Below are 25,201 nucleotides of genomic sequence, written 5' to 3'. Positions count from 1 at the left end.
TGTGAAGAGATTGTATCACTTAGACTTATTTTTAAGTATAATAAGTAAATAATCATGTGCTATGTTTTCATTCTATAATCCCTGTCTTGGTTGTTGAAGACTTGAACATCTGCTATTTGATAATTAAATAGATATTACCCTTTATTAGAATATTCTTATTGTCCTGTTTCCTGTTTAGTAAGTTTAACACAATTTTTAAATGCATTAAGGATAGTTTGATGACTTTTTTCCCTCTGTTTTAGATTATACAATCTTTTCCTTGTGATATTTCTCTGACCAAAGTAAAATTAGAAAATGTATACAGTTTAATGCAAATTAAGCTACAGAGTATTAATAAGCTTTTGTTTTCTTTTTTCTTCAGATGTATGGTCTGCAGGCTGTGTGTTGGCTGAGCTGTTGCTAGGACAACCAATATTTCCAGGGGACAGTGGTGTGGATCAATTGGTAGAAATAATCAAGGTGAGAAGATTGAATCAGAATTTTTGAACTGGAAGGAATCTTATTGCTGTTTTCTAAGAATCCATATCTCTCACACACTCATGAAAAACTGAGGAAATGGAGAACGTGATCTAAGATCACATAGCAAGTTCAGCTGTGGAAGAAGTATAAGAACCCAGCTTTTGCTTTCTAATTGAGTTATTCTGTTATGTGATACTAGAAAAGCTATTTTGGCTATCTGATGCAAGAAAGGGATATATCTGTTATTTAAAGTACTTAAAAGCAATAGATCACTAAAATGTATATAAACTGAATGAAAACCCAAGCTATGTCTATTTTTGCTCACCATGTGCTCTCTGCTCATAATACTCTGCTGAGCACATAGGAGATGCTTGTATTTAGTCAATACGTAAATATTTATAAAATGAAAAAGTGAGTATATATGACTAGATCACTTGATAGAAGCAGAATTTTTACTTATAATTCAAGTAAGTTTTTACTTATAAATTTACTTATAATTTTATTTATTAGGTCGGTCAACACCTTTATTAACAACATCAGATCCAAAGTATTATTATTTTGGAATTCATACTGTCTCTTAAGAACAGCAGCACTGACATTTTAAAGTTTTTAATACTTGAGATCTTAAATAAGTTCTCACCTCCCCCCCCTTTAGTAACATCTAGTGTCTCTGTATTTAGACCACTAGATTGGTTGATTCTAAGGTTATAGTTTGTCCAAAGCAACAACACCTACTGTCTATTAGGCTTTATTCTTGATTTTCCAAATGTTTCACAGAAGTGGAAAATTGAAAATCTCCTTAGAGGTTATGTAGTCCAGTTCTCCATCCCTTCTTAGTTACATTCCTGACAGATGATTTTTCAGTGTTTTCTTGAATACTTCCAGCATCAGGTTGCTACTTTGGAATGCAGCCTGTTTTGTATCTGGACAGCTTGAATTTAGTTTTTATTGTGCTGAGCCTCAGAAGCTTATTTATTTATTTAAAAATTTTTTGTATTTTATATTGGAGTATAGTTGATTAACAATGTTGTGTTAGTTTCAAGTGTACAGCAACGTGATTCAGTTATACATATACATTATCTATTTTTCTAAATCTTTTCCCATTTAGGTTATTACAGAGTATTGAGCAGGGTTCCCTGTGCTATTCAGTACGTCCTTATTGGTTCTCAGTAGCTTTTTGTAGTTATACACAGGATGGTGATTAAGTTATTTTAAAATCCTTGTACTTAATTTATAAGAATATGTTACTTTTTTTTTTTTTGCGGTATGCGGGCCTCTCACTGTTGTGGCCTCTCCCGTCGCGGAGCGCAGGCTCCAGACGCGCAGGCTCAGTGGCCATGGCTCATGGGCCCAGCCGCTCCGCGGCATGTGGGATCTTCCTGGACCGGGGCACGAACCCGTGTCCCCTGCATCGGCAGGTGGACTCTCAACTACTGCGCCACCAGGGAGGCCCAGAATATGTTACTTTTGATAAAATGATTTTGCTAGGTATCAGTGTGTACAAGTGTGGTTGAAAACACCCATGTGTAATCAAGAATCTTCCTTACTATCTATATAATTTCTTATGATTTGCACTTGAGATCACTGGTATTTTGCTGTCTTTTTGTAGTAACCATCTTTGTTTCAAATTGAAGCTTTAAACTTAGTTCAGCAGATCTCCTTCCTTCCTGATTCCCATACTACACTCAGATCTAAGTTCAGATAGTTTGATTTCCTTGTTTCCTAAACGCCTATGTATTCTTCATTATTACTCAAATTAGTATTGTAATACAGGAGTTGGCAAACTTTCTATAAAGGGCTAGATAAAACATTTTAGGCTTCGTGGGCTAAAATGAAAGTTAGGGATGTCTGAGATATATTGGATTGGGCAAAAAGTTTGTTCAGTTACTGAACACATTGTTCAGTAAAGTTCTTCATGAAAATGAAAAATGTGTCTTTTATTAGTACTTAAAACCAAACGAACTTTTTGGCCAACTCAATATAACAAAATTTCCACATATTTTTCATTGATGAAATTCAAGTCTACTAATTAGAGGAATGGATTTCTTTTGAGGGGGCTATAACATTTCTCTTAATTGGGGTTCAAAGTCAGTGTATTGTATCATCAAATTGATTGCAAATGTTTATCTGTAAAATCAATTCTTAGTTCCTGGGCCCTTCCTACATAAACAGAGATTGGGCCATAGTTTGCTGACCCTTAGTCAGTACAGCCATTCAGCATTTCTTCTATCCCCAGGCTTTCAGTTGTACTTGAGTTTACCATACTACAATTCTCCTGGCGTATTGACATCCTATTTGTCATATATGTTTAGCTTATTAGAACTGCATCATTTCTCTACTGATTATAGTTTAGAACTGTGTGATGGTTTATTCTTTGTCATTAATTTTAATGAATTCATACAGGACACAAACGAAATTGCTTAGGAAGCTAAACTGAATATCTGTGATAAATCCTATATCTCATATCTTATACACCTTTAAGTCCAGAACTTATTTCACCGCTTTTTGTCAGTCCTTGTAATTCAGTTTTCTACTAATATTGGTCTGTGCTTATTTAATTTTAGTAGAAACTGTCAATTTGTTATTGATGGTTTAAGACTTCATTTTTATATAGGGCTTATTTGTTGCAAGTTTGTCCATGATTAATTTGTTGTAGTAGACCATATCTAAAACAAAACACTCTTTTCATTTTTATGTTATCTTGTCATCTTGCATTTATACATAGTCATCACCTACTGAAGTTCCAAGATCACTTTCTATAGATGTTTTGAAGATGATATAATGGAGTTAACATCCCAGAACAGTTTGGGATATCAAGCTTCTCAGTCCCTTTTACAGTTTTAAGCAATACTACCCAGGATAAATGATATATCAGTATTAGTTTACCACCCATTTGGTGACCTAAAGTTATACATTACACTAAGGTTAATTAATAGACATTGTGTTGGGGTGTGTGTGTATGTGTGTATAGTATAGCTCTAAATCTTATTGCATGGAGGTTAATAAACTTTGTAGAGATTTTGTGTGTTTAAGTTAGCTCTAAGTCTTGTTGATCCTGTCTGTGTACTTTACATGTTGAATATCTGTGATGTTTCATTGAAATAAGAACTCTTAACTAATTCTGATATAACTGTTCCAGTTTTCCTGATCTAAGTTGTATGTAAGAAAAGAGTTGTATAGGTTAGCTTTCAAAGTTAAATGTATTAAGACATTTTATATTTTAAGCAAATATTGTCATTTCTGCTAATCAGGACTTCAAGAATAGATTTGAGTTTTCCGTGAAAAGTGGTCTCACAGTTGCCCAACTCAAGTCTCAGTTTTTTTGAGATGTTAGGCATGCACCCTTAGTCCTTTTGGTAACTAGGGAATCTATGTTACTGTTCCTTTCTGCTCTTTCCATTTTCTCTCTTGAAAGCCTCATGGGTATTCCTCTGGAGTAACTGGAGGTAGCTGATGCAGCCCCCCCACACCCCTGCCCCCGGTACGATAGGTACTCTTCTCTCTGATTTTGAGTTTATGCAAAAAGTGAACAATCGTACAGCAAACTTCATAAATTATAAATGGTAGAATTACCTAATTATTTTATAAACTTTCTGAGCAGGGACTTTCTTTTATTGTTGTGTTTTAATATCCAAGGACACCAGAATAGTTTTTTTTTGTTTTGTTTTGTTTTTTTTTTTAAACATCTTTATTGGAGTATAATTGCTTTACAATGGTATGTTAGTTTCCAGAATAGTTTTCAGTAAGTGTTTAAATTGAATTAATCTACTAGATCATTGTTCATTCATGAATTTGGAATTACCTGGGAATTAATAAGAAAAGTTAGTGTGATTGTTGTTGTATATGTTGTTTACTAAATTTTATTGGCTTGGACGTCCATGCCAATAATTTACAGAATGAGTAACACAGAGTATTATTTAAACTGAGCTAACTTAGCTTAACCTTAACCTCCCTACTTACCCTCAAATAAGGCTTTTGAAAAATATTTAGAATAAAATTAAAATACATCTTCAGAGTAAGTTAAAAGTGTAAGGCAGAATGGAATAGAAAGTCATGAGAAATCATTTTTAAGCATGAAAAACACTTAGCTTTCTGAAGTTGATTTCATACATAGGATTATCAGATCAGAATCTCATTATGCCGGTTAATCTCTGAGTATCAAAAAGTGCTTGGATTTTCAAAGCATTTGTAAACAGAGAGATTCTGTTTGGGGCTTCTCAGATAATAAGATTTTTTTTCTTAAATTCTTCCTTAACAGTACTAGTTAAAATACCCTTAAGGAATATTTGATGTGGTTTCAGATACCTGGATAAAGATAAAACATTTTGGGATAACATCTGTCAGGAATTTCACAAACCATAGGTTCAGTGATATAGCATTGTCCTTTGACACCTCTGCCATAAGTCATAGCAGTGGGGTTAAAGAATCTTTTGAAGACTTGGAAAAGGTAGTAGTTTTTAATATGATTACTTTTTTATAATTATATATGCTATAATTTTATATGCTTAATGCAGAAAATATACCCAGACACAAATGCAAAGAAAAGAACAAAAGTAATCACTTTCTGTTCTGGTACATCATGAAAAATAACTTCTGTGAATATTTTTATACACTTTTCTATGCATATGTGTGTTAAAACAAAAGTGCCATCTGTTTTGTAGACTTTTTTTTACTAAATAATTAAATGTATTTCTCATGTGAAGAAGTGTATGTTGACTAAGTGATTTTTTTAATGACTGCATAGATTCTATTGTAGGTTCTATTCTGAATTACATAATTGATTCTGAAAAGAATAATATAAAGTGGTAAACTATTGCTTTTGAAGAGAAATTCCATATTTAGCTTCTCAAAGGTTTGATCATTAACTTCCTTGTATAAATGACAGATGTCCCCAAAATTCCCCAGATGGATTGAAGTTGAAGCAGTCTAGGAAATTCTGGACCTGGGAATGCTATAGGTTTTACTAATAGTTTCTTTTCCCCCTCCAAATTTTAAAATGTAAATTTCAAGTAAGGAAAGGCAAGCTTCAGTCCAGAGTTGAATTTTTGGATTAAAATATCACAGAACTTAATATTTGAAAGAAACCAACCATTTTGTAGAATTTCAAGTTTTAAATGTAATAATGTTCCTAGAGATATACTTTGATTTATTCCGTAAACATTTACTTGTGCTTTGTAATAATATGACCCTTTCTTTCTAATGGAAGAGTTTTAAAGGCAGAAGTAGAGTCCACCTCTAGATGATAGAATTTCTCTATAGCTTTCATAACTGTAGTAACTAGCCTTTTAAATTTGGATATATCTCTTTTAGAAAAACATGACATTAAACATGTAGATCGTTTTTTCTTTAATTTTTTATTTTTATAGTTGATTTACAACATTGTGTTAGTTTCTGGTGTACGGCAAAGTGATTCAGGTATACATATATATGCATATCCTTTCATGTTCTTTTCCATTATAGTTTATTACAGGATATTGAATATAGTTCCCTGTGCTATACAGTAGGACCTTATTTATCTATTTTATATATAGTAGTTCATATCTGCTAATCCCAGACTCCTAATTTCTCTCTCCCCATTGGTAACCTTACCTCTTTGGTAACCATAAGTTTGTTTTCTGTGTCTGTGAGTCTGTTTCTGTTCGTAAATAAGTTCATTTCTGTCATATTTTAGATTTCACATATAAGTGATATCATATGGTATTTGTCTTTCTCTTTTTGACTTACTTCACTTAGTATGATGATCTCTAGGTCCACCCATGTTGCTGCAAATGGCACTATTTCATTCCTTTTATGGCTGAGTAGTATTCTGTTTTTTGCGTGTGTATATATGTACACCATATCTTCCACATCTTTTTTATCAATTTATCTGTTGATTCCATGTCTTGGCGGTTGTAAATAGCCAGGGTTGCTTCCATGTCTTGGCTGTTGTAAATAGTCCTGATATGAACATTGGGGTGCAAAACATACTTAAATAATTTGTTATAAGGCAATTAAAATTACATAATTTCCCTTTTAAAACAACTTTACTAAGCTATTGTTTAATTTTCTCTTAGCAATAATTCAATTTAGATATTTGTGTAGATGGCTCTTACACAGGTAAGAGCTAGTAAAATCTTATCTCTAGCAGAAACTTCAGAAATTTGAAAGTAAAAAACAGATCCAAATAATCTTTTGATTATGTTATTATAGCTAAGTAAGTGGACTTCATTTCTTGTGACGCCTATCAGTAGAAAAAGATTTAGCAGTGGAGAGTGGGATTAAGGAGAGAGAGGGAAAAAAGAGGATTTTCACTTTTTACTGTTCTGTGATGTTGATTTTTTTTTTTAAACAATCAGCTTTTTGAAATCCCAGAAACTATGAAAAAAATAGATGTTTTCAGTTGTTTTGTGCCAGAATCTTTTGTTAGGAAACAAATAAAAACAGTTACATAGAGTTAAGAGAGCTGCATTTTATTACAAATGTCTGTCTAAATCATTGTTTTCCTGGTCTTCCAGTTTGACTGATGGCTCTTTGCAGTATAATTTATAGACAAATAGATCAGTGATTATCTGGCCCCTCAGAAGTCTACATTTTCGAATATTGGTAAAATACTGCTAATTATAAAAGCTACCACTCAGTGAGAACTTCCTCTGAACCAGGCACTGGGCTAAGCACTTTACATATATTACCACATTTAATCCTTACCTTAATCCTAGAAGGATGATAATGACAAAGATGAGTACCACTACTGTATCTGGGAGGGGTTGGGTGGTAGGAAAATCCTGTCTGATTCATCTTTAGCTAAATTGGTGTCCTCTATTCATGGTATTTTGTAGCTCTGGGGAAAACAATATGATACTTAATGTCAACTTGTTGTCTAGAACCCATTAATTTAGTATATTTTTAAATATATTTATTTATTTTTGGCTGCACTGAGTCTTCGTTGCTGCACGCGGGCTTTCTCTAGTTGCGGCGAGCGGGGGCTACTCTTCGTTGAGGTGTGCAGGCTTCTTATTGCGGTGACTTCTCTTGCTGCGGAGCATGGGCTCTAGGCGTGCAGGCTTCAGTAGTTGTGGCACGTGGGCTCAGTAGTTGTGGCTCACGGGCTCTAGAGCGCAGGCTCAGTAGTTGTGGCACACGGGTTTAGTTGCCCCGCGGCATGTGGGGTCTTCCCGGACCAGGGCTCGAACCCGTGTCCCTTGCATTGTCAGGCGGATTCTTAACCACTGCACCACCAGGGAAGTCCCTGAATTTAGTTTTTTTTAAGTATGACCACAAAATAAAGGAAACAGCCCCTAAATCTTATTGTGATGAATATACGAACTCAGTTTGTGATGTCTTTGGACTAGATTTAGTTGTGCTTCATCTAAAGCAATCAAGGTTGTAATAGTGGATTCCTTGCTTTCAAGTACAGCTCAGTGTCATTTTCATCATCTTTGTTTAGCAAATAGTTTAGCTTTCAGTTATCTCCATATTATGAGTTGTTTAGCACCTGTGTGTGCACTCTCTCCTGGCTTAAAATTTTCACCATTAAACAGTCTTTCAGACAAAGGTCTCAGATATTAACTAAATCAGAATTTAATAAGTATAAAATACTTTTTTTCCTAAGTTTTTTGACGGATCCCTGACGTATCTTTGCTAACATGCATTTGGAGCTTGATCATATGTAACCTGGTGATATTTCTTGTGCTGTCATATCATAGAGCTCTTGTGTTGTTAACAGACTGCAGGGACAGCATATTAAACTTAGTTCTCTCTCCTTTTTCCACTCTGCGGAACAAGTAAGCACACCCCATTACACATTGTGGTACACAGTTTTACTTGTAATGTGTCAATATAATATGCAATATATAAAAAAATTTTTATTGCTTTTTTCATTCTTGTATTATTTGTTTAAATGTTTCTATGGTTATTACTGACTAGAGCAGCAACTTTTAGTAGCTTTTGGATCATGGACCTCTTTGAAAATCTGTTCATAGCAATGGACTCTCCCCCAGAAAAATGCAGTCATGCCAGAGTTTTGCATATGATATCAGGTGAACTTTGGACTTTCTGAAGCTCATCCAGAATCCCTAGCTTAAATATCCCTATACTAGTACAAGGAACTATGGTTACAATTTATAGTAACCACTTGCAGTATAAATATTATGTACATAATGTCAACATTTTAAAAATAAGTGAATGAGGGCTTCCCTGGTGGCACAGTGGTTGAGAGTCCACCTGCCGATGCAGGGGACACGGGTTCGTGCCCCGATCCAGGAAGATCTCATATGCCGCGGAGCGGCTGGGCCCGTGAGCCATGGCCGCTGAGCCTGCGTGTCCGGAGCCTGTGCTCCGCAACGGGAGAGGCCACAACAGTGAGGGGCCCATGTACCGCAAAAAAAATAAATAAATAAAAAATAAAATAAAATAAAAGTAAAAATAAGTGAATGAGTAAATGAGTATTAGAATAATCATTTTAATGTAAAACTCCTCAACTACATCTTTACATTAATATGTTGTACATAGACCAGAAGAAACATCAAGTTTTAAGTAACTACTATGAAATTTTACTGACTACAGTAATACTAATACTTGGTTAAATCTCTATGCACTTATATGTAAGTGTGCCCAGGCACAGAGAAGTCGTTTTCTGGCAATGTGGTCTAGTTTAGCTTTTGACTTGAGAATAATGACATCCATTTGAAATCTTTAATTTCCCCAAAACAAGCAGTATAAAATGATTTACTAAGTTGCCAGGATATGTTTTATTTATGCAAAGAAACTTTTTTCACACAGACCTAAGTTTCATGACATTGTGACCTCAAAACTGTTGTACTGATAATTACATTTTACAACCCAACTCAGAAGACCATGCACAGAATTACTCTTTGTGGGATATAATACACTTCATGTGTCAACTGCAGATTCTTCCGCATGGTTGCATTTTGAGTTCTTTGGTGTGTTTGCTTAATTTCAGGGTCCAATATAAAGAAACACTGGAATCTTGTAGAGGGGCATTTATTTTGTTAAAAGCATACTGATTGATATTTCATATTTATAAAACATAATTTTTATATTATTGATACATATATAATAGAAGGAAAACATGAAGAAAATCTTGGCATGTGGTGCTATGAAGAACGATAGTGTTAATGATTCTCAAAAGAAGCAAGAGCTGGGTGATGTGTGTATAAAATGTTTACGTGTCTCAAAGCGGAGGAGTGTGATTTTTAAAAGTTTGGGAAATACAGTGAGGTTTTTTGGTTTTTTTTTTTTAACCAAAGAGATTCTAATCCCACCCCTAGCCCCTTTTCTCTTTTGTACTCCTACCTTGAGCATACCACTATGGCTGAGATTCACCTAGGAAAAGAAAGGCCTTTGACTCCTGTGAATATGTATTAACCAAGAATGACTTTTTTACTTTATGTTGAATAATTTGAATAATCAAAACAGTAATAACCTTTTTCGGGGGGAAGGAGGGTACTTGTTGCCAAATATAAAATTTTATTCAGGAAGAAAAAATGAGAGTCAAAAAAATCTTTAAAAAAAAGAGTAAAGTCATACTTCCCATTTTTGAAACTTACTATACAGTTGCAGCAATCAAGACAGTGCATATACAATGGAATATTATTCAGCCACAAGAAAGAAGGAAATTCTGCCATATGTGACAACATGGATGGACCTTAGGGCATTGTGCTAAATGAAATAAGCCAGAGAGAGAAAGACAACTACTGCATGGTATTCCATGTATGTAGAATCTAAAAAGAAAAGAAAAGAGTCAAGTCATAGAAACAGAGAGTAGAAAAGTGGTTACCAGGGACTTAGGGAGGTGGAGGAAATGAGGAGAGGTTGGTAAAAGAGGACAGACTTTATAAGATGAATAAGGTCTGAGAATCTGATGTAAAACATGGTGGCTATAGTTGATAACACTATTAAATGTTCTCACCAAAAGAAGGAAGGAGGGAAGGAAGGGAAGAAAGTGTGAGGTGATGAATATGTTAATGAACTAGATGGTGGAAATCCTTTATATGTATATAAAATCACAACTGTGTACATTTTGTATGTCTTACAGTTTTGTCAGTTAAACCTCAAGAAAGGGTTGGGGGAAGTATAGTACTGACATGAGTGTAGGCATGCAGATCAATGGAGTAGAATTGAGAGTCTAGAAATAAACCTTTACATTTATGGTCCGTTGACCTTTGACAAGGGCAGTTCAACAGGGAAACAATAGTCTTTTTAACAAATGATATTGGGCAACTGGCTATCCATATGCAAAAGAATGAAGTTGGACACCTACCTCTTACACCGTATACAAAAATTAACTCAGAATGGATAGACCTAAACATAAGAGCCAAGACTATAAAACTCTTAGAAAGAAACATGGGTGTAAATCTTTGTGACTTTCAATTAGGCAGTGACTTTTTAGATATGGCACAAAAAGCACAAGTGACAGTAGAAAAAACAGATACATTGAACTTCATCAAAATTTTAAAAATTGTGTTTCAAAGGACACCATCCAGAAAATTAAAAGACAGCACACAGAATGGGAGAAAATTTTTGCAAATCATATATATGATAAAGGACTTGTATCCAGAATAAGGAACTCTTACATCTCAATGATAAAAAGACAGCCCAATAGAAAAATGGGCAAAGGATCCAAATAACATTTCTCGAAAGAAGACGTACAAATGACCAGTAGGCACACATACACAAAAAAGATGCTCAACATTGTTAGTCATTAGAGAAATGCAAATCAATACCATAATGAATACTACATCACATTCATCAGGATGGCTAAAATAAAGACAGACAATAACTAGTATTGGTAAGGATGTGGAGAAATTGAAATCTTCATACATTGCTGGAGGGATTGTAAAATGGTGTGAACAAAAAATGGTTTGGCACTTCCTCAAAATACTAAACATAGAGTTACCATATGACCCGGCAATTCCATTCATAGGAATGAATCGAAAATATTTATCCACATAAAAACTTGCACATAAATGTTCATAGCAACATTATTTATAGCCAAAAAGTAGAAATGTTTCAAACATCCATCAGTTGATGAATGGATAAAGAAAATGTCAGACACAAAAGACCACATGTTAATGTGATTCCATTTATGTGAAATGTCCAGAATAAGCAGATCTGTAGAGACAGAAAGTAGATTAGTGGTTGCCAGGAATTGGGGAGAGTGGAAATGGGAGTGACTGCTCATGGGTGCAGGGTTTCATTTTGGGGTGATGAACATGTTCTAAAATTAGATAGCAGTTGTTAAAGGGGTGAATTTCATAATATATGAAGTATATCTGAAAGATTTTTGTTCTGAAGACAAGAGTGATGGCATCTGCCTACAGAACTTTTGATCAGGTCGTGTTGCTGTTTCCACCATATTTTAAGAAAGGCAATAAACTCTGACCATAGTTTTGCAAAGGACTCAGATCAAGTTAAGTGACAGATGGCACAGGATTAAATGGAGTACAGCATGGACACATAAAGGGACCCTCCTGTACTAGTTTATCCCCTCTAGGCTGAGAAAATACTTCAGCCAAATTGTTTAGTTGTGTTCAAATAACATGACAACTTGATGCTCTTTTCTTCACAGATGTTCCTAATGGGATTTTAAGATTTGTATTGCTGCACTTTTTTGCCGGGGAAGGGGTGGGTGGTGGTTCCTTGCCTTTTGGAAATCAGTGGAGAACCCTGAGAAGGAAACATTGCATACACCACCAAAAAAAAAAATTCTTATACCAAAATTTCACTCATATATTGTAAGAAAGAGGTAGATAGAAACTGGATAAAATCTGTGTGTGTTGAGAGTTAAGTATTTTGGCTACCTACAGAGGACATAGCATTTTATATCAATCCTGTGGAAGTGAAAATGTGTAGAAATGATTCCAGTGTCAATAGAGTACTAATATTTTGAAATAGAATAGCTCAGTGACATCTTTTCTAGTTTTCTAATTAGAGAAATTTGTTACATTTATGATATAGGCAGCCAACTTGACAGTTATGCAATTTGAATAAACATTTCTTTTATGCAGAAAGGAAATAAAGATGTTTAATTATTCAGCCATGTCACACATAATCTCTTTTGCTTCTGTGTTACACAGTTTTTATCTGCTTATTTAAAAAGCTTTGATTGAATTCACTATGTATAGCCTGGGTCATGTATCCTTTTAGTCTTTCAGGGTACATACCACTAAATCAACAACATGTTGATTTAGTGAACTCTCTGGGCTAGAACATCGAGGGTCTTTGCCCTCAAGGAGTTCAGAGACTCATTGAGGGGAGGAAGGGAACAAATGAGGGCAATAAAGTAAGGCAGGTATGATCCCAGAAGTCTGAGCAGAGTACAAAGGCAGGAGCATTCTATTTGGAGGTAAATCCTATCTGGAAAGACTTCATATAAGAGGTAACTCTTGAGCTGACTCTTGAAACATGGAAAGATATTCACCATTTAGTGAAAGGACGAGAATGGAGGACATACGTGCCAATTTGGACCAGCATGCTTAGTGAAGTCAGGTCTATTGTGTGTTGCTTTATGGTTTGAGCCTAAGGTTCTGAATGGTGGGGATAGAATATGAGTTTACCAGGAGAGAGAAGGCTGGAGCTGTGGGCAGTGGCCAGAACACATTAGTATGTAAGCAACTGGAAGCCACTGTAGGATTTTAAGCAGAGGAGTAACAGATTTCTAATAGAATTTCTTTTATTTCACGTTTGCTTTAAAGGCTGCACATACAGCTCTATTGCTAAAGTTTGGCGACCTCTGGTGTTGAGCCATTAAAACGCAAAGCTGTGAAAGAAATGTATTTCAGAGCTCTTGTCAGATGATTCTTGGCTGTGTTTTATTTCTTTGAAGACATAAATCGTAATTCCTGACTTGATATTTATTGGTGTTAGCTAAATTTGCAACTAAATGTATGAAAAAAATGTTAAAACAAGCATGATGGGACTGGGTACAAATGAAATGATTGATTTAATCATAAGGGATGAACAGCATCCCCAAAGGGTTGTGACAGGCTAATCTCTGGTACTTTGAGTCTTTCCACCACCTACTCCACATGATGTTCTAGGACAATGGACTTAAAAAATGCTCTTTTGCAATAAAGGGAAAGATCTTATAACTCAGAGTACACACTTTCCAATGGTGTGATAATTTTGAACGTTCGCCCCTTTTATTGTGTGAGAGATATACTTACAGAAAAGTGCATAAAACATTACGTGTAGTTTCGTTTCCTTTAAATTGTGGGGGACTCAGTTTTTAGGAAATCCAGGAATAATAATTATTTTTTAAGTGTACCCTTAGTCTAGAAGTTCTGGAAAAAAATTACTTTTCCACCTCTTAATATTTGGGGGAATCCTAAGACTTGTTTTGTGTCTGAAGTGATGAAGTCCACATCAAACATGCTTTTTCTTAATCTATAAAATGAAAAAGTTTAAGTATATGATTTCAGAGTTTCCAAATATAAATCAGCTGAAATAAATCAGGCGGAAATACACTCTGAACCTAATAGAAACGACATAAAACTTAAAGATATACTCAGAAGTAGAAATGGGATAGTTGATGTATTTAAATGTTTTATATTTGTGGTATTGATTGCAGATGGTGATGCATTCAGAATCTTGCTCTTCATAATCTGTCACTTGTTTACCTTTTAGCCTTTAATGTTGCCATCCATCCATTTTCTAATCCTTATTTTCTGTTAGCACTCAACTGTTAACAGTTATCCAGATCATGCTGTTCTCCACTTGGTACCTAGAGCGCATAGAGTGTGCATCTGACTCGCTTGCTTCCTAGATTCGTTAAGTAAAATTAGCTCTTGCCTCTCCTTTCAGGATCCTTTCCTGAATCTTTTCCTTACTTCAGTGCATTGTTAGCACTTTCACCTTACACGTTATCTGTGCTTATTTTGTTGTACTGATCTTGGCTATTTGAACTTGATTTATAATGTACAAGTCTCTCTGCCCTAGAGCTCCTTGAGCATAGGAACTTTGTTGAGTGAGTGACTTAAGGAGGCTGAAAAAAATTTTTAAATGCCTCTCAATTATGTCTAACCTTTGCATTCTTACATTCCTTTGCATCTTAACTCATACCTTTGCTTTCTTAAAGACTAAACATATTGTATATAAAATAATTCTGATTTTAGGGTTTGACAGACTCTGATAACTTTTAATGCTAGCCTTAAGATAGCAACAGAAGAAGGATAAACATGGTTGTATTTAGGGTAGTAACGTCATCACAAATTACATAATGGTCTGTTTTTTACTTTTTAAATTAATTTCATAGAGATGTTAATTTACATACAATAAAACGTAGCAACTTTAAGTGTACAGTTTAACGAGTTTTGACAAACATATAACCACTATCCTGGTCAAGGTTTAGAACATTTACATCACCCCAAAAAATGGGGTGACCAAATGTCCCAATTTGCCCAGGACTGAGGGATTTGTCAAGATAGTCCCAGGTAAACTGGGACAGTTGATCACCCTGTTTGTATACCTTTGCAGTCTCCCATCTTCTATTTCAGGTTACCATAGGTCTGCTTTCTGTCACTGATGATTAGTTTTTCCTATTCCAGAATTTCATATGAATGGAATCATATAGTATATGTATATTTTTATATCTGGCTTCTTTAGCTCAACATCATGTTTTTGAGACTCATCCATCTTTTTATTTGTATTACCTATTTATTCTGTTTTATGCTTAGTTGTATTCTATGCATATACCACAGTTTGTTTATCCATTCACTTGTGGATGGGCATTTGACTTGTTTCTTTGTTTTGGCTATTATGAGTAAAGTTTCTGTGTTTGTTTATAAATATTTCTGCAGACATGTGTTTACATTTCTCTTCAATAAAGAGCTAGGACTGAAATTGCTGGTCATATGATAAGTGTATGTAAACTTTGTAAGAAATCATCAAACTGTTTTCCAAAGCAGTTTCACTATTTTTCACTCCCACCAGCAGTGTATGAGAGTTCCAGCAGTTTACATTCTTACCAACATATGGTATTCATAATAATTTTAAGTTTAGTCTTAAAATTGCTTTTATCATTAGGAAATGTCCCTCTTTGTTTTTGTTTCATTTCCTTGTCCTGAAGTCTACAGTTTTCTGATATTAATGTAATAAGCACTCCATCCTTCTTATGATTAGTGTTTGCATGGTATATCTTTTTGCACTCCATCCTTCTTATGATTAGTGTTTGCATGGTATATCTTTTTGCATCCTTTTACTTTTAATATATGTGTCTTTATATTTAAAGTTCATTTCTTACAGACAGTATATACTTAGGTCTTCTTTTTTAAATTGTCTGATAATTTCTGCCTTTAATTGGAGTGTTTAGACCATTTACATTCAATGCAATTATTAATATGCTTGGGTTTAAGTATTCCACCTTGATATTTGTTTTCTTTTTATTGTTCCTTCTCTCTCTCTTCTTCTCTTTTACTGCTACCTTGTGGCTTATAATGAGTGTTTTTTATTTTCCTTATTGACTTTTTAAGCTATATCACCATGTTGCATTTTTTTAGAGTTTGTTCTAAGATTGAAAATAGGCATCCTACTCTGTCACAGACTACAAATAATAATTTACCACTTTGCATATAAAGTAAGAACCTTACAACAAAGTATTTCCATTTTCCCTTCCTGTCCTTCGTGCTCTTGTTGTCAGACATTTTTTACTCCTACAATACTTTATTATTTTGCTTTAAACAGTTTTCTTCTAAAGCAATTTAAAAGCAAAGGGGAAATGTCATACATATAGCCCATATTTACCAGTTTTGGTGGTCTTTATTCCTTTGTATAGAGAGGAATGTCCATTTGGAATCCTTTTCTGTCATCCTGAAGTATTTTCTTTTAGTGAAAATCTCCTGGTGACAAACTGTCTTAGCTTTTGTTTGCCTAATAATGTCTTTTGAAGGATATTTTCACTGGATATAGAATTTCTTGGTTTCCAGTTCCTTTTTTCTTTTTTTAGAAAGATCTCTATTTTCTTCTGGCTTGCATTGTTTCTGCTAAGTCAGCTGTCATTCTTATTGTTGGCCGTATAAAATGTGTCCCTTTGTTTTGGGAAAGATTTTCCCTTTATCAGTGGCTTTTATTAGTTGATTGTGACTTGTTATGTTATTTTCTTTATTTAAACTGCCTAGGTTTCACTGAGATTTTCATCAAATTTGGAAAAATGTTGGCCACTATTTCTTCAAATAGTTTTTCTACATCTTTCCCCCCATTACCCTACTCAGACTCCAAACACACGTACATGTGTTTTTCTAGCCATTTTACCTCCATGCTTCAGCTTTGGTAGTTTCTATTTTTTGTTTTTCTTTTGTTTTTTAAAGTTCTCTGATTGTCTTCTGTGGTGTTAGACCTCCAGGGAAGTTTTCATTTCACGTGTCATACTTTTCAACTGTACAATTACTGTGTGTTTGTTTTTAATCCTCCATGTGTCTCCTCATTATAATAGCTGTCTTATAGTCCTTATTTGTCAATTGTGTCATCTCTGTCATTTTTGGATCTGTACCTGTTGACCAGTTTTTTCCCCCCCTCTTCTTTTTGGATCATATTTACCTTTTTCTTTAAAGAGTATTTTGTCTTTTTTTTTGTTGTTTGTTTGTTTGTTTGTTTTTGCGTTACGCGAGCCTCTCACCGTTGTGGCCTCTCCCATTGCAGAGCACAGGCTCCGGACGCGCAGGCTCAGCGGCCATGGCTCACGGGCCCAGCCGCTCCGCGGCATGTGGGATTTTCCTGGACCGGGGCACGAACCCGTGTCCCCTGCATCGGCAGGCAGACTCTCAACCACTGCACCACCAGGGAAGCCCAAAAAACTAAACTTTTTTAGAGTTAGTTTTCTAGTTATTTACTCTAGAGAGCAATTCTAGTATCAGTTACTTAATAATGACTAGAAGGAGAAGTCCATGATAATTTTTTTTTTAAATAATGCAAGCCTTTGCATGACATTCCAAATTTATTGAACTATACTGATGCCAGGTTATGCAGAATTGTACTATGTTATATAAGGCTTTTAGTTTACGTTAGACCACCTTCAAGTAGTTATGGCTCCCTGCTAGGTGTGCACAATATTTATACCCAAAGCAATTCCATAACAATGGTTTCTGTAACTTAGGCCTTGAGATTAAAAATTCTGAGCAATAGAATTACTTATAATCCATGGGACTTGCCCATCATTTAACATTCCAATCTAAATTCTACATGTGTGAAACAATCACTTACATACAAGGTACTAAACTTATATGTTTGGTATTGCAGATATGCTTAAGCATGAGTAAGCATGGGATTTACAGTGAAAATCTACAGCTAAAGGAGCCTGAAAGTGACTTATCAAGATTGCTCAATTATTAAAAGAATTTTTACAAAACTTTATAAAATAAGTTTGAGATTTGTTACACTTTTTGATCTTGTTTAGCCAAATAGATGCCTGTATTTATTCATATTATTCTTCTGTTGCCTAAGATTTATAATCCATAAACAGTTCAAGATATTCCTTTTATTAAATTGATATAGTTAGATTTTACCATGATATAGGTAGATTTTATTTAAATCATGTTTTTTTTTAAGTTGTCAAGAAAAGTCCAACTTTTTTGTTTAACTTTTAACTATAGCCTTGTGATCTTATAAAATCTAAATATATTCCACATGACTCCAAAGAATTCAGGTTTTATATTATGGTATAACCAATGGAGTTTAAGAAAGTGATTTTTTAAAATTATTATTACTTTTAAAATAAATTTATTTATTTAATTTTGGCTGTGTTGGGTCTTTGTTGCTGCACGTGGGCTTTCTCTAGTTGCGGCGAGCAGGGGCTACTCTTTGTTGCGATGGGAGTGCTTTTCATCATGGTGGCTTCTCTTGTTGTGGAGCACGGGCTCTAGGCACGCGGACTTCAGTAGTTGTGGCCTGTGGGCTCTAGAGCACAGGCTCAGTAGTTGTGACGCTTGGGCTTAGTTGCTCCACGGCACGTGGGATCTTCCCGGACCAGGGATCCAACCCATGTCCCCTGCATTGGCAGGCGGATTCTTAACCACTGTGCCACAGGGAAGTCCCTTTAAATTATTTTTCAGAAACCTTTTCTTGTTCCTGCCCTTAATATTAGGTAGACCATTTTAGGGAGTCAACTACACATGCATTGAATCCCGTATTTACTATTGGCAGACTGTAACTCTGAGAAGTCTGTTTACCTCAGTGAACCGTAGGTTTCTCTTAAGTGTGAAATGGGGTAATAGAGTATCTGTAAAGTTTAAACGAGAAAAGAAAATTAATATACCTAGCACAGAGCTCTTAATACTGGTTACTCGGTAAACATTTCTTCTTTTTGTTCTCCCACTTCCCTCACTGATGTACCTTTTAAAAGGAGAACTTATGTATGCTGTCTTTACTTGCTCATTTCAGATTATAGTCTGCTTGCTCTTCTCACGACTAACCTCACCAAGGTCAGAAAGGAAGTCTTCATGGCCAGCATCAGTGAACACCTTTTGGGCTTTGTTTTACCTGGGCTCGTTTTGTCAGATACCCACCTCTCAGTCCTTTAAATAAATGTTCACTTTCCTTGTCCTCCGTGGTATCATCGTCTGTAGGACCTGTTCCAATCTCTTAGGCTTCTGTCTCAACCTTTTTAAATTTCCCTTTTTCCATATATTTGTGTCTTTTGAGTCCCCATCTTTAGCACTCTTCTTCTTCAACCTGCTTTGCCTCTTACTCTCACAACCACCTAGCGTCTGTGCATCAGGTACTACCAAAGCTGTTTTTCCATCCTCAAGCTCACTTCTAAATGATATACTTATATCCACCACTTGGTGGAGAACTCCTCCAGGTTCTTCTTGAATATCTTAAATACTGTTTTCTCCTCCAGCTCTATTCCTTCATGCTTAATAGCATCAAAATTTTTCACAACTACCAACATTAAAAGCTGAAATAGTTTGTCCTCCAACCAAGTCAATAAACAGATTCTTTCATACCATCTCCTAAAATTGGTTTGCCACTGATGAGATTTAAATATTTTTTTTTAAGATTTGTCTTTCTTATGTTTGTTTGTTTGTTTAATATTTATTTATTTATTTGGCTGCGCCAGGTCTTATTTGCGGCACATAGGATCTTTAGTTGCGGCATGAGGGATCTAGTTCCCTGACCAGGGATTGAACCCTGCATTGGGAATATGGAGTCTTAACCACTGGACCACCAGGGAAGTCCCAAGATTTAAATTATGTTCTAGCTCTGCTTCTGATTAGTTCTGACCTCTGAAAAGTTGTTCTTTCTGGGCTTCAGTTTTTCTCATCTCTAAAAATGTTTAGACTAGATTAGAGGTCAGCAACTAGGGCCCAGGGACCAAATTAAGTCTGCTGCCTATTTATTTATGGCTGCTTTGTGCTACAGTAGTAGAGCTGACTAGTGACAGAGGCTGTATGGCCCACAAAGCCTAAGGTATTTACTCTCTGGCCCTTTAAAAAAAGTTTGCTAATCCCTGGACTAGTGGATCTCCCATCTACTTTTCATCTCTGTTAGCCAGCCTGGGGAGAATATGCTTTCAAGATTTAAAAGTGAGAAGAAAAAGAATAGAAAAATTATTATAGTAGTTGAATATTTGGCAAGAGAAATTAAACGTAGAACAGACTGTGACATTGGAATTTCGCTTTCCCCATCTAATGGCCTTAGTGATTCAAGGTCATGTGGCAGTAACAAAGGAGTAAGGAGATCTCTATTGCCACTTTGTGGTAACATGCTAGTTCATTTGCTTAATTGCTTTTAAATAATTGATAGTGAATATGTCAATGATTGCATTTACTAGTTAGTAATTAAGTTTCTTAAAAGTCACAAATATCCACATTTTGAAGGTAAAGAACACAGTTAAACTGACCACTAATCAGAAGTGTAATTAAGAATCTTTTTTATATCATAACTATTCATCAAAGCAGGTTATTTCCCATTGTGATAAAAGATTTTTTCCCACATCCATGCACCTGGTGCATATCGAAGGAGAATTCTAGGTATGTAAAAAATGCTTAGATGAAAATGCCAGAAATATTGAACCTTAGTTAATTATATGTATGCTGACATGTACTGGTGTCTGCAACTGACTTTCAAATGTATCAAAAAATAAGGTGGATCGATATATGGATTGAGGGGTGGAAATGTGATGAAACAAATATAGTAAAATATTAATCATAGAATCGAGATGGTATAGACGAGGGCATTTTCACTGTTTAAGAAAAGGTGCAACTTTCTCATGTTTGAAATTTTTCGTGTATAAAATTTTGGTTAAATGTTTAGATCTAAGTGGCTGTGAGACACTAATCCCTGGACTAGTGGATTTAGGGAGAATATGAGAGTGACTATACATATGCACACATATAGTATATCTTCTTGCTTTCACATAAAATAAATTATTAAAATTTGTATGTTAAGCAAACCTTTTGTACATGTCATAAGTTTCTCAGCTGTTTTAGTGTATATTTCACAGATTTCCCCTGGGAATATTCATAGGCTATAATAAAAAACATAAGAATTGAAATTTCAAGGAGCATCCTGCCTTTTAATTATACAGTGTGTAAATATGGGACAGTCAGCCAAATGGCTGGTAAGTTCATGTGATCTGTGTTCATACAGTAAAAAAATGTATTTACTAGTGGGTAGCATACAACGCTCATTTCTTTTGGCATTCTTACCAGCTTGTAGGGAGTTAGGACCGTGCCTTGTGTTAACAAAGTATTGAATAAATACAGGGAGACTGCGCAAAAAATACTCACTGATTTGACAGTGGGCATTTCTTAAGTGTCATTTTGTTTATTGTGAAATGTATCATAATGCAAAAATATATTAAGTTTAAAGCATAATAATAAAGTGGATATCCATGTAAGTACCACTCATATTAAGAATTAGAATTAGAAGAACTACTTAATGCCCATCCCACTCACAGTCCCTCCTCCTACATCCTTTCTAGTAAGCTAAATAATCTATACTTGATTTTTCTAATGAATATTCCCATGCTTTTGATTTAGTTTTACTATGTAAACTAAAATATAGTTTAGTGTTACCTGTTTTTAAACTTTATATAAGGCAGTTACACTATATGTATTCATTATTGAGTGAAAACTCACCACTGCATGAGATTCATCCATGAGGTATGTGTAGCTCTAGTTCATTTATTGTCATTGCTAGTTAGTATATCATCGTATGACTATACCACAATTTATTTATTCTACTTTTGGATTTTTGTTTTTGCCTGCAATATTATATTATTACAGATTACATATATATCTTATAGACTACATATATATATATTACAGACTATATATATATGTGTATATATATATAAAGAGATTCTCTAGGTTAGAGTATATGCCTTAAAGTGGAATTAGTGGGTTGTAAAATCATTAAAGGTATGCATTTCATTTTTTAAAAATTATTTATTTATTTGACTGCATTGGGTCTTAGTTGTGGCACACGGGATCTTCGTTGTGGCATGTGGGATCTTTTGTTGTGGCACGTGGGCTTCTCTCTAGTTGTGGCACTTGGGCTCCGGAGTACATGAGCTCTGCAGTAGTTTGTGGCACGTGGGCTTAGTTGCCCCGTGGCATGTGGGATCCTAGTTCCCTGACCAGGGATCGAACCTGCATCCCCTCCATTGGGAGGTGGATTCTTTACCACTGGACCACAAGGGGAGTCCCTGAAGGTATGCATTTTAAATACTCATGTTTTTTCAAGTCATTGCTGTTGTTTTTCTTTAGAACTTAAAAAAATCCAGTGGAGTTGCATTTAGGAAGTAGAATTATCGATAAGTTCACTCTCCCTTCTTTTTCACTCTTTTCCCTTTTTCCCAGTACATGTTATACATGTACACCCTTCATCAAGGGTCTAATTTAGAATATAAGTGCTTGCTTTATTATTTAAAAATAAAAACTTTTACTTTTCATATTTTAAGTATGGATAGCTCCTGACTTTTAAATATCTGATAGTTACAACTACAAAGATCAGAGATTTCCCTTCTCAATACACCTTGCTTCTCTCTGTAAAGCTGGAATTCTACTACAAGAAGGAAAGGAAGTTTATAAATATTTGTCACCTCTAAAAATGTCCTAGTACCTCTTTGTAATATTTGCCTCCAGCTCCTCATAACCATGGATCTTCTTTCTGTCACTGTAGGCAGAAAATGTTCTAGAATTCCATATGAATTAAATTATACAGTAGGTACTTTTTTCATCTGCTTTTGCTCAGTATAATTATTCATCCATGTTTTTATTCTTATTATTATTACTGAGTAGTATTGCATTGTATTAATATACCACTATTTGTTCATTCACCGTGTTGTGGACATTTGAGTTATATCCACTTTCTGGCAGTGGCAAGAAAGCTGCTATGCACATTAGTGTACAAGTCTTTGTATGGACATATGCTTTTAATTATCTTGGGTAACTACCTAGGAGAGGGAATGATGAGTATAACTTTTTTACAATTCCACCAGCACTGGATGAGAGTTTCACTTGCTCTACATTCTCAACAAGACTTTGTATACGTAGTCCTTTTAATTTTAGCCACCTTAGTAGGTAGTATCTTGTAGTTTTAATTAGCATTTCCCTAATGATCAGTGATATTGAGCGTCGTTTAATGTGCTTATTTGCCATCTCTGTGTCTTCTGTGAAGTATCTGGTCATATCTTTTGCCCATTTTTATTGTGTTGGCTTTCTGTTTTTGAATTGTAAGAGTCCTTGTATATTCGAGATACAAGTCCTTTGAAATATGTTTTGCAAATGTTTTCTCTCAGTCTAGCTTACCTTTTGTTTTCTTAAGAGTGTCTTTTGAAGAATAAAACTTTTAAAATTTTGATTAAGTTCTGCAAGTTTTAATGAAGTCTACAGAAGTAGAAACAAAATCCTGAAATTCTTACTTTGCCGTGATTATTCGCCACAAATCAAGTACTTATCATTACATTCTACTCCTCCTGCACAACTATCCTTGAATTGTAAATGGCTTAACATTTTATTTTAACAAACTTGTTTTATATCAGGCCCTAGAGTTATAAAGGTGGGCAATAAATGTCATCTTTCTTCAAAGTACTCATTTTAGTATTTAGTGTTTCTTCCCATCATCTACTTTGTGCACTCAGGTCCATATACTTTCCTGTGTCTGGTGCCTAATACAGCTCTGGAGGCAATGAAGTACTTGATATATTTTCATCTTGTATTATAGTTATACTTTTTTCCACACACGAATAAGTAAGTTTATCATAGCAGGAAATCTCTTGTTCTTTGTATCCTTCATATACCATAGTGTAGTTCCTAGTACACAGAGACACTCACTTAATATTCAGTGATTGAATGGAATTATTGATGACCATGTTTGACTAAGATCCTCCTAAATATCAACAGTTTATTAATAATAAAACCTTTGGCTTACTTTACTAAATGAATAAAAGATACTCTCATTTCAGATGCCATCATTGCAATAGATTGTTTTTCTAGACAGAACAAGGATTTTTACTTGAATATTTTTGAGTGATCTTTCTTTTACAAGCCTGATTTAACATTACTATTATCATAAATGTCCGTATACGGTAGTCTAGCATGGGTTCTGTAGTCAGTTAGAAATTAAAGTCTTTTTATAAAGTCTGCTCTATTTAATGAGCTGTGTATTTTATAACTTTGGGATTCCTTTTTCCAGTAAAACCAGTACATTAAGACATAAAGACTATATTTGTAAGTACATAGAAAAATACGGCAATAACTTGCTTTCTTTATCTAGGTCCTGGGGACACCAACAAGGGAGCAAATTAGAGAAATGAACCCAAACTACACAGAATTCAAATTCCCTCAAATTAAGGCACATCCTTGGACTAAGGTGAGTCAAAAGAGTTTTTTAAAAAGCACATTAACCAGTAGTTAACTAGAAGTTGGATTTCTCTTTGTTCTTAAAGTAAACTATTTCGAGACTAGATGGCTGCCAGAGTACAAAGTACAATAGCACTTCTGCACGTAAAGATAATTAGATAGCTGTACTTCAGTGTTTCATTGACCATATAGTTTCATCCCCACTGACTTCCTATAGAAAGTTTTCAGCCTGGGTTTTTATTTGTAGGATCAGGACAATACATATACATAGCATTCAAATAAAGAATTTCATTAGGAGCAGGATCTTATATATAAATTTTGACTACTTAAAATTCAGGAGTAATTTCTTTACATAGTTAGAAGTGTTTATTATTAGTTCAGTATCATATAGCATATGAAAATATACATTTTATATATTTTTATTTTTTTAACTGTTAATATATAGACCATATTATAGATGATATTTTGTGTTCTTTTGTTTACTTTCCTATTGGTGTTTTGGGAGCAGGAATAAAATGAAGATTTGATCATACTAGTAGTATACATTGAAAGCAATTAATATGTCAACAGCGTGTAACTAGCCATTGGAAAAGCCTAACCGCAACATTTAGACGGAGCCAATTCTAAGAGCCATAAGTACTAACTTATGAGAAGACTTTATTTTTTGCTTTGATACTTAATTGAGATGATTCTAGAGAGATTTTATTACGAAGTTGTTTTCATGTCAGTTTGATTTGTGAGATTGTATGCAGAGGGAAAAGAAAAAAATCTCAACAGGGTTTATAGCTAGAGTGAATCTCTCATTTTATAGATTCTGAAACTCTGGCTAAACATGTCAAATGACTTATCAAAGATTCCATAGGTGGCTGTGACAAAGCCATGATTAAGCTTCTTCTCGTGTGTGTGTGTGTGTGTGTGTGTGTGTGTGTGTGTGTGTGTGTGTG

General features: G+C 34.7%; 1 protein-coding gene across 9 annotated transcripts in view; it reads left to right on the top strand.

Moving 5' to 3' along the window:
* Positions 1-25,201, top strand: part of GSK3B (glycogen synthase kinase 3 beta) — a 202,189-nt gene that overhangs the window by 131,362 nt on the left and 45,626 nt on the right. For all 9 annotated transcript variants that reach the window (XM_027105772.1, XM_027105799.1, XM_027105768.1 and 6 more), the window contains 2 exons: positions 362-459; positions 24,172-24,267. In XM_027105772.1, coding sequence (XP_026961573.1) covers positions 362-459; positions 24,172-24,267 — 194 coding nt within the window. The remainder of the gene's footprint in view (positions 1-361; positions 460-24,171; positions 24,268-25,201) is intronic.

Source organism: Aethalodelphis obliquidens, unplaced genomic scaffold (assembly GCF_003676395.1).
Source record: "Aethalodelphis obliquidens isolate GAN/ISIS:26980383/991018 unplaced genomic scaffold, ASM367639v1 scaffold1, whole genome shotgun sequence".
NCBI lineage: Eukaryota > Metazoa > Chordata > Mammalia > Artiodactyla > Delphinidae > Aethalodelphis > Aethalodelphis obliquidens.
Note: the sequence above shows the minus strand (reverse complement) of the source record. Positions and strands in the feature narration are given on the sequence as shown.